This window comes from Sarcophilus harrisii, chromosome 3 (assembly GCF_902635505.1).
Source record: "Sarcophilus harrisii chromosome 3, mSarHar1.11, whole genome shotgun sequence".
Classification (NCBI taxonomy): Eukaryota; Metazoa; Chordata; class Mammalia; order Dasyuromorphia; family Dasyuridae; genus Sarcophilus; species Sarcophilus harrisii.
The window spans coordinates 534,139,210-534,150,561 of NC_045428.1; the positions used below are offsets into that span (position 1 = coordinate 534,139,210).

The 11,352-nt window shown below is 35.5% G+C and overlaps 1 protein-coding gene across 1 annotated transcript; it reads right to left on the reverse strand.

Moving 5' to 3' along the window:
• Positions 1 to 3,372: 3,372 nt before the first annotated feature.
• Positions 3,373 to 4,332, reverse strand: LOC100923420 (olfactory receptor 51G2-like). The gene has a single exon (XM_031961477.1). The coding sequence runs from the start codon at positions 4,330 to 4,332 to the stop codon at positions 3,373 to 3,375; it is 960 nt and encodes a 319-aa protein (XP_031817337.1).
• Between the last annotated feature and the right edge of the window lie 7,020 nt (positions 4,333 to 11,352).

Genomic DNA, 11,352 nt, shown 5'->3' on the forward strand with positions numbered 1-11,352 from the left:
TCTGAGAGGATTGGAAAATATTTGAGATGATGGACATAATTCTTGGAACATCATGCAGGCTTATTAAATGCTCTTTGATAATTGACTTGACCCAGAGTGAGAATCATTTCTATACCAGTTCTATACTCATCATTTTATTAACCCAGAGAAAAAATTTAAAAATGAAACACAAACAAGCAAAGAATAGCAACTGAAGAATTTTTCACCAAAGAGTTATTATTTGGCAAATTACTATTACCTAGCTATGGCTTGAAAAATGAAGATTTTTGATTATTCCAGATAAGATAAGATCTCTTACCCAGGCTGCCCAGCATTATACCAGGAAAAAAGAAAAATTACTTACCACAGCATCATTGCTTTCCTGCTGTCTGACAGGAAATGACAGGCTTCCAAGTGAAGGCCCCAGAGGAACAAAACTGGGGAGGCTTCCGCAAATCCTATGGAAAGGGTCTTTGTTCTTTCTGAAAGAGCATTTTGTATACCTAGTTGGGATTGATTACAACTAAGTCATAAAATCATTACTCAGTGAGCCCAGTATAAATGAGTCCAGAAATAAGACAGACAGATTTAAAGAACCCAAAGTCATTAAAGACACATGGAACTGGAGAAGGAAAAATTGCAAGAAGCCTGGTAGAGTTGGAAGAGAGGAGAGACAAGGACATGCCACAAGGAGCAGGACACTGGGATCAAGGATATCTGGGTCAATCAGTGGGGAGGAATGTCAAGCCTGAAACTGCATTGCTAATTCTTGTCAGACCATAGAGCCCAAGACAGGGCTCTGTATCTCCTTTATTCTCTTGGGATCCTTTGGGAAAATCTGGAAGTATGTTTTCTAAAGCCTGAGTCATTTAGCCATCTTTCTTTATCTTATTAAAAAAAATAGCACAAAACTCAAACCACTAGTCTTTGTTAGATTGGGTATATTTTTTCTAAATGGAGTTTAGAAAAAAGCAATTTGGATGAGAATAAGGTATATGGAGAGGAGGGAGAGAGAAAAAGGGACCAGGACAGACTAAGATTAAGATATATTATCACTGGCATGTTCTGCCACATGAAAATATTTTTAACTGAAGGGTTAAAGCTTAAAAAATGGAAAATCACAGACATATTTATTATAATTTCCAAAAGAAATGAGAGCATAATTGTTCAATGAGAGTAGCAAATAAGAGTAGTAAAACAAACTCTGCTCATTATGAGGCATCATTTATTCTAGATGCAATGCTTTCTGTCTTTGATTAAATTTTCAGGTGTTTTTACTTCTATAACTCAATCAAAAGGTAACAACTACCTTGTAGTCTTTCCTGATTCCCCAGTTGAATCTACCTATCTAAATATCTATCTATCTCTTTATATGTGTATATGTATATATTTAATTCCCCTCATTCATGCCTAGGACATTTTTTAAAATTTCTTCTTTGTTCCTTATACTTAACTATGAAACTATTATCTTCCTTTTCCCACATGAAACATGAGCTTGTAAGTAATAGTAATGGTATCATGTTTTTATTTTTATATGTTTTTATATATTGAAATACATTATCTCGTTACTAAAATAAGTCAAAGTGCAAAGTAAATTCTATTCAACATGTCTTTATTAAGCATCTTTTATTTGTGGTGCATTTTGCTCGGTGTTGGTTAAACACAGACCAAAATAAAGCAGTTCTTGTTCTCAAAGATCTTACATTATGTTTCATGTGAAGTAACATGATCATAAATATGTAAAACCAAATATTTAAAAAACATTTATATGGTTTTATCAAAGTGTGAAATGCACCAACCCTGGGATTTAAGAAAGGTTATGTGTAAAAGGGACAGGTTAATGGCATCCAGAGCAAAGGGATATTCATTCCAAGAAGGGAGAAATAAAGCTTTCCAAAGATTTGGTAGCAAGAAATGGAATGTCATGAAGCAAAAAGTCAGTAAGTATTCATTTATGTCCCCTTGATAAGGGATGTGTCAAAAGGAAGGGAAGAGATAGTCCCTGTTGTCTGATGGGTGAAACTATATGCAAATTCTGCCCCCAAAACAAACAAAATACCAAAACAAACTAAAAATGTATGTGCAATCAAGCTATGGTGGAATAAACTGGAGATAAGCAACAGGAGGCAGGGACTAGGAATAACCCCAAAACAGCAAGTAGTAAAAACATAAAACATCTGAAGCAAAGCAATTTGCACCGATCTTAGAAACAGGTTGAAATCATATTGATAAGCACTTTAAATCAATCAGAAAAGTTGATATGTTAGCCCAGAATCAATAAGACACCAATGATGCCTCTTCAGCAGGTAACTGTCAAGATCAGATGTGTGCTTCAGGATTGTTTATTTAGGAAAAAAGGAGAAGATTGTGTGGAGATAGGAGAGAGTAGAGGTAGGAAAATTAATAATAAAGCTACTCTATGAGTCCAGGTAAGAAATCATGGTGTCCCAAACCAAAGAGATTATAATGTGAGTAGATAGGAAGGGATGGATACAGAAATGTGGAGATAGACATGATACGTCAAGAGATTTGATAGGAGACTGAGGGAGATTGAGAATCTGAGGATGATTTTAAGGGAGGTCATGAATAGTTGTGACTGCAATGATTGTGGTAGCCTGGACAGAAATATAGAAGTTCCAAGAGGACTGGGTTTTGGACTGGGAAGATAATCATCTCTGATTTGGATGTGTTAATTTTTATATAACTATGAAGCAACCATGTGAAGATTTCTAATAGTCATGGAGGTAAGAGATAAGCTTGGAGAAGACTGAGTAAGAAATGTGAAGAAGACAAAGAGGAAGCAATAGTGATCAGAGCTAAGTTGAGTATCAATTTGTAAAATCTAAATGGTTATCTATGGATAGAACAGATCATCCTTAAAAGTGTTGTGGGATAAATGTATTATGGTTGTAGGAACAAGAAATATAAATATTCTCACAGGAACAATAAGGCTAGCATTCAAATCCATTTTGGCTAATTATTTTACATATTCTATGTACCAAATTTACATCCCCCTGTATATCCTACATTCTATAACCCATTTCATCCTTAAGCAATTTCAATGAAACTCAAAAATAGATTGAGATATGCTGGATATTTCATTCTTGCTATTTAATGCAAGGTTTAACTGCAGGGTTCCCTAATAAAGTCTGGACTGATTATCCTGTATTTATGTGTCTTTTTCCTCACAATATCTATGTCACAAGTAGATACACTAGAGTGTTTCAGAATTACAATCTACACAACCCTTTCAAGGTTTTTCCCCCCATTTTTCTCTTCCTCTAGGTGGTATATTTTTCTTGAGCAAAGTGGTAATGAAAACATATAATTTAAGTCCTCCTTGCTCAGCATCGTAATTTGTCATGTGGAATGGGAATAAATTTTTAGCATGACCTACCCCCAGGTGGAGTGAATCCTCAAAGGGACAAATAAACGGATGATCCCTGTGCGAATCTGCTTGGTCTTCACACTGTAGATTATGGGATTGAGCACAGGAGGTACCAACAAATAAATGTGAGCCATGAAAACGTGGACAAGGGGAGAGGCATGCTTTGCAAAACGGTGGACAAGAGACAGACCAATCATGGGCACATAGAGGATGAGGACAGCAGAGATGTGGGAGGCACATGTGTTGAGAGCTTTGAGCCTTTCCTTCTGTGATGCAATGCTTAGCACAGAACGGAGAATGAAGATATAAGAAACCAGAATGCCCAGAGAATCAAATCCCCATAGAATAGTGATCAAAACCAATCCATAGATGACATTAAACTTAATATCAGCACAAGCCAAGCGAATCATGTCCTGATGTAGACAGTAGGAATGAGAAAGGACATGGGAGCGGCAAAAGGGGAAGTATGCAAGGCGGATCATTAGTGGAATAATGGAGAGGGAACTCCTGAGAAAAGCTGCAATTCCAATCTTGATAATGCGCTGTGGGGTAAGGATGGTGGAATACCTCAGAGGATGACAGATTGCTACATAGCGGTCAAAGGCCATTGCCAGTAGCACTGCTGATTCTGTGAAGGAGAAAGTATGGATGAAGAACATCTGTATCACACAAGTGTTGAATTCAATCTCTCTGGAAATGGACCATAGGACTCTCAAGAGTGATACAAGAGTGGGAAGGGACATGCCCATGTCAGTGAGAGACAACATGGCCAAGAAATAGTACATGGGTTCATGGAGGCTTGGGTCAGTTCTGACTATATGAAGGATGGTACAGTTGCCCACTATCCCAACCAGGTAGAAGATGCAGAAAGGAATGGAGATCCAGTGGTGTAGTGACTCATAACCAGGAATTCCAGTGAAGTAGAATGTGGTAGATAGGTCACTACTGGTATTGAAGTCTGCCATGGAGCTTCTGGAAAGAGCTGCAATCCCATGTCACACATACAATTACTCCTACAAGAAAAGGAAAAACACAAAATGGCTACAAAATATACTTTAATATGTATTTGATTTCTATAATTTCCTGTTTTCTACTTAACCACTGCTACATTCACCCCTCTATTTTCTCTTTGAACTTATTTCCTCCATACTTTTTTACTGATATTTTGGAGTTACTGAGTTTGCTAAGTGGTCCATTTTATCCCAAAATAGCTGGTAAGAGCAATTATAAGCTTTTTGATCTCATTATAAATTCCTTTAATACAGAAAGCTGTTTGAAAATATTTTTGCCTTATTTGTAGTTCTGCATGAATGAGAAACAAAATCTGCTGTTTAAAGACTAAATTAATTTAAAGTTTAATTCAAGAAGTTCATATTATGTTGCCACAAAGTCTTGCAAGAACTTGAAGATTGATACAAGGAATAGGAGGCGTTTCCCCTGTTGTGCCTCAGTTTCCCTAAATTGTGCTGACTTAGTTTCCCTAATTGTCCTGCCTCAGTTTTCCTGAATTGCCCTGCCTCAGTTTCCCTAAAGTATTCTGACTCAGTTTCCCTAAATTGTTCTGACTCAGTTACCCTAATTGTCCTGCCTCAGTTTCTCTAATTGTTCTGCCTCATTCCCCTTAGTTGCAATCCCGCCCCTGCCCTCCTGGTTCATTAAGACTGATATAACTCAGAAGTTATAAATTGTTAATGTGTAAGCTCAAGATAAGGGGGGGAGTCCAGACTTCCTGTATCTAAGCTGGATACATCCTTAACTCCCAGTTTGTTAGAATTTATGGTCCTACCCCTAACCTGTCAGAACTGGATGATGGTCTCTGCCTGGAGATTCCTGGTCACCACAGTTTGGACTCCACCCTCCTTTGTCTTCAAGTCCCAATCTTGGAGCCAAGAATATATATGTCATTGAGAACTCACATTCACTGCTGGATGCTTTGGACATCAGCTGTGGGGGCAGCATGCTCCCAGCACAATCTCTCCCTCTCAGAAATCCAAATAAAATATTAAAAACTCTTTAATCTCTATCTTGCCTGAGTTTCTCCAGCATTACACCCCTTGGTATACATTTCAAGCTATCCTAATGCTTTATCTAGAATTGCCTCTGTGCTGACCAATCAGTTATTGTTTCTTTATTCTTTTATTTGAATATCCCATATAATGAATAATATACAGGTCACTTGGGATAGTGGGCCACCCCTTTATTGGCTCTATAGTTCATCTCTCTACCACCTAAGTTAATCAGTTTCTTTCTAAATCTTTTCAGTTCTGTTTCATTCTCTGGTACAATAATTAGTGTTAAAAGTAGAATGTCTGGAGGTCAACCCAAGAGTCAGCAGGATGGATCTTGATAAGAACAATTTAAATGAGAACCAGATGAGTAATCTCAAATTTTGAATAGAACATCTTTGCACCGTTATTAGAACTCTGTAATGCACCTTGACCCAGGGAATTATTCAAGGTAGGATTAGAAGTTTGTTGACCCTGATTTCCCTAACATCCCTGAAAGCTAAGTGCTATTATTATCTTTATTTTACATATGAAGAAATTGAAGCAAACAGGAAGTAAAGTAACTTCCCCAGTGACACACAGCTAGTGAGTATCTAAGGCTGAATTTGAAATCAGGTCTTCCTTACTCCTGACTCCAGGCCTCTCTATCCACTATGTCATCTAGCTCATCATTTATTAAAAAAAAAAAAAAAAAGAAAAAAGTGTACGTTTATTTCCTTTGACCTCTTGTTGTTGTTACTCAGTTGTTTCCAATTCTTTGTGAGCCATTTTGGGATTTTCTTGGTAAAGATACTAGAATGGTTTTATCATTTCTTTCTCCAGGTCATTTTACAGATAGAGAAATTGAAGAAATAGTATTAAATAATTTGATCAATGTCATATGGCCAGTAATTGTCTACAGCTGGATTTGAATTCATGAGGATAAATTGAGGGTCATATTAGATAGAAGGAAAAAAGATTTAAAAGTAACAAGAAACATTTCTTGCAGATATGGAACTTTAGCTGAGACTCAATGGAAACCTGGGAAGTTGAGAGGCAGAGATGAGAAGGGAAAACATTTAAAGGCATGTATAAAGTGAGAAGGGCTGCATATTTTTTTTCTTTTTTAATTAAAGCTTTTTATTTTCAAAATATATGCATGGGTAATTTTTCAACATTAATCCTTGCTAAACCTTGTGTTCTAATTTCCCCCCATTTCCTCATCCCCTCTTCTAGATGCCAAGTAATCCAATATATGCTAAACATGGTAGAAAAACATGTTAAATTCAATGTATGCATACATATTTATACAATTATTTTGCTGCATAAGGATAATAAAATCAAACAGGAAAAAATGAGAAAGAAAAAAAAGGCTGCATAATTTTAACAAAGATCCCTTACTATTCAAAATCTGTAATTTTCCCATGACTTCTAACAATGACAATAAGAATAATAATAAACACAAAACAAAAATAATAACATAACATCTATTTAGCACTGAAAGCTTACCAAATTCTTTCTATGCAACAATCATATCCAAGTAATAAACTCAATTATAAAATATCTAATATAGTACTTCAACCCAAATCTTCTTACTCCCACATTAAATGTTTTAGTTCCTTTGCCTCTGAAGACAAAACAATCTAGATAATCTGGTGATCTATTAACAGTGTGGAGAATTGATTAGAAGACTAAATGAAAAAGAAAAACTGCATGCTGTGTATTTTACCACTATACTTATTATTGAGACCATAACTTTATTAATGTAGTAGAATATTAATTCACTATTAATGGATTACCCTATATTATCACCTATAAAACTGAAGACATTACTCAGTTTTAGAGCCTATAATTTCCTGTAGATTGGGAGAGGGCAAATAGGTGGCATAATAGAAAAAATATAGGACTTGAATTGGAAAAGAACAGAACTGGAAGTCAACCTCAGATATTTGCAACTTTGGGTAATCTACTTAAGCACTTTGCCTCAGGTTCCTCATTTGTTAAATTGGGAAAATAAAATCACCTACCACATAGAGTTGTTTTGAAGATCAAATGAGATACCATGTAAAACTTTGCAAATAACTTTGCAATTATTATGTTGTATTGTTATTATCCTCATCACCATGATTATCATTATGAAGGAGAGGAGTGGAAATTTGAAGAGTATGTCTAGGACATTGGAATAATAATTAATATTTTATGTTATCCCTCTTACCAGACTGAGAGGTAAATCATAGAAGAAGGCAACCATTGGCATGCTTTCCTGGATCATTTCCTTATTGTGACAGAAGGGCTTCTGCAGCTCAATGAAACCATGAGCCATTTCAAGAGTGTTACCAAAAATGGACAAGACATAATAAAGAGTTCTCAAAAATGGTGAACCAGTGGACAAGAAAATACCAAATCAGTCCAGTATCTTTGCTGAGAAAATTTCAGGGACAGTATTAAATCATTCACAGGGTCATGAAGAGTCAGATGATGACTGAATGACTGAATGACAAACCATTTCTAGAGAGGAGGAAAATCTTTGGCTGTATAATGTATTATATAGGAAAGAAAGAAAAATGAAAGGAGAATAACAACCCGTATTGCAGGGATAAGGAGTTAGTGGGGGAAGCACCAGTCAGTATTTTGGGAATTTTGAATGGTAGATGGGAGGAAAACTAAACATCAGGAGACAGTTTTTTTTTCTTATGATCAGACTATGAAGATGGAAGTAGTTCTGTTTCTTTGTTGGGACCCTAAATTCTGGGGATTTAGTTATTCTCCATTCTGTCTTATGTTTAATATAATGTTCTCTTATTAAAGTGTTTCCCTAAAGTGTGTCCATTGAGTAATTATAGTGGCCAAGATGACAGAGTGGAAAGAATACTGCATTTGCTATAATATTTAAGTTTGAATGCTGACTTAATAACTTGCTATTTTTTGACTCTTGGCCAAGTCACAACCTATCTAGTTTTTAGTCTTTTCCTGGGGGAAGTAAAGGAGATGCTTTATATTGAAGATATCTTTAAAGAATTCAATATAAATTCTCCCAAAATATGTGAGAGACTGATAGCAACATATGTTTGGGAGTTTTGAACTCTGGAATAAGGGAGACAGAAATTCTTAGATAATAAGCAGCCTCTGGTTTGAGACAAATTTAGTATTTCTCCTGAACACCACCATAATTTTCCTTTATAATAGATCTGAATGAAAGAAGTAAATAAATTGAGGGAGATTATTGTATTTGATATAGCATGGAGACTAAGGATTTTCACACTGAACTGGGAACCATTTTCGGTCAAGTTTCCCTTGAACTTGATAAGTATCCTAACTGTGCCTTTGTGTGCTTTTGTGAAAAATCATAATAAAAATGTTCAACAACCCAAGTTCTGGTCTGTCTCTTAGATCTCTGTCCCCAATGCTAAATTAAAATCCAAAGCTTACTTTGAATTCCTAAGCTCATTTTTACATCTCTAACTTTTAAAGACTCACTCAGATTCTGAAGGATGTCTTCTCACAGCTGAGCACACGTTCATTCCTATGTTTTAAGCATGCAAGGGCAGCTCACATAAATCCATTCCTTGTTGTTCAGCAAACTAGACCATCCCCAAGGTTGCCAGAGCTCTGGATTATCCAAAGATTTGAAGTTCTCCACTTAAGAGACTTCAAAGGTCTCTTGGGCTTTGACTGAAATACAATTGGAAAATATTTGATGAAATTAAAATCTATACTCTCTCTTTCTTGTGCTTTTATTCTTAAGAACAAAAAAAAAATCCCTCTGTCAGTCTTTCACCATCTTTCATTTACAATTTCCCAAAGAACCTATTATTGGTCTTCTTATCTTCAATGTTCCCCTTACAGTTCATCTGCCACACAATTGGTAAGCTGATGTTTTTGCTAAAGCACATGTATGATCATATCACTTGCATGAGCAAGAAACTTCAATGATCCCTATAGTGTCTAGGATGATCTGAAATGCCATTGGCGTATATAAAGTCCTTCATAATCTAACTCCCAGACTCTTACCCTTGTTGTAGGGGTAACTAGGTGGCACAATGGATAAAGTACCATGTGTGGAGTCAGAAAAAGTCATCTCCTTGAGTCCAAATGTGGCCTCAGACACTTATTAAAAACTCTGTGACTTGGAAAGTCATTTAATCCTATTTGCCTCAGTTTCCTCATCTGTAAAATGAGGGGAAGAGGAAATGACAAAACACTCCAGTATTTTTGCCCAGAAAAGCCCAAATGAGATCACAGTGTCAGACATGAATGAAACAACTAAGCAACAACTAAAATATGTTTATTTAAATAAATTTACATTCACAAATATTGTCATACTAATAGTTAATGGAAATAAAACATCAAAAAATATAACTCACATTAAAAAAAGTTCTTTGATGTCTTCTGTCATTTTAAAGAGGTTTTTTTAAAGTGGTTTCAGGACCAAAAAGTTTGAGAATTGAGGTTGTCTCAGCACAGTCCAAAACAGTCTAAATTATTAGCTGTGTTGATCAAGCTATTTATTAGATGTTATAGAAGTAAAACATGTTACTACAATATTCATATAAATCCAAATGGTTCTTTTATTGGGCAAATCATCCTAGGACTTGTACCACTTTTTTTTTTTTTTTTTTTTTTTTTTTTTTTTTTTTTTTTTTTTTTTTTTTTTTTTTTTTTTTTTTTTGGTGAGACAAATTAGGGTTGACTTGCCCAGGGTCATACACCTAGAAAGTATTCAATTTCTGAGGTTAGATTTAAATTCAAATGTTTCTGATTCCAGGGCCAATGATCTATCCAACTCAACATCTAACTGCCCCCATGTATCACTTCTTGCGATACAATTGCCCCTCTTTCTTACAACCACTGACATCTGTTTCATAACTATATTGTTATACATGTTGTTTCATAACTGTCCTTTTAGTAGTAGCCAACTCAAAAATATCTGAGAGTCACTAAGGACCACTTTTATACTAAAGGCAAGGAAGAGATATCAAAAACATATAGTATGTTATGTCATAATGAATATAAACTTCTTAAAGGCAAGCTTTATTTCTTTTTTTATTGCCCCCAACATCTAAAACAAATTCTGGGTCTTAATGTTGAATTCAATTGAATTGGAGGTTTGGCCTTTTTAAGTAAATCTAAACTAGCAAGATTCAGCATAAGGAGCACTTAGGACTGGCCTAATTGGATAAAAAAAGATCCAGTTGGCTAGTAAATTGAACTATTTTTTTGATTTTTTTTTAAATTAAAGCTTTTTATTTTCAAAACACATCCATGGATAATTTTCAACATTCACTCTTGCAAAATCTTGTGTTTCATTTTTTTTTTCTCCCCCCATCCCCTTCCCTAAATGGCAAGCAATTCAATTCTTCTATGCATATTTCCACAACTATCATGTTGTACATGAAAAATCAGGTCAAAAAGGAAAAAAAAAAACATGAAAGGAAACAAAATGCAAGCAAACCACAAAAACAGCAAAAATGCTATGTTGTGATCCACACTCATTTCCCAAAGTCCTCTCTTCTGGGTGTAGATAGCTCTCTTCATAACTGAACAATTGGAACTGGTTTGAATCATCTCATTGTTGAGAAGAGTCATGTCCATCAGAATTGATCATCGTTGTTGATGTTGCAGTCTTGTTGCTGTGTATAATGATCTTCTTGTTCTGCTCATTTCACTCAGCATCAGTTCATGTAAGTCTTTCCAGGCCTCTCTGAAAACATCCTGTTGGTCATTTCTTACAAAACAATAATATTCCATAACATTCATATGCCATAATTTATTCAATCATTCTCCGATTGATAGCCATCCTTTCAGGTTCCAGTTCCTTGTCATTACAAAAAGGGCTGCCACAAACAGTTTTGTACATGTGGGTCCCTTTTCCACCTTTAAAAGCTCCCAGAGAGTAAAGACTTCCAACCAAGATGGTGGAGAGGACAGCTGCATAAGCTCTGCATTTTCTCTCAGAATTCATTTCATGACAAGCCTCTGAATTAATGCTTGACTGAAAAA

What these genes read in the sequence shown, in the direction of transcription:
- LOC100923420 (XM_031961477.1), bottom strand. Translation starts at nt 4,332, where the DNA reads ATGGCAGACTTCAATACCAGTAGTGACCTATCTACCACATTCTACTTC.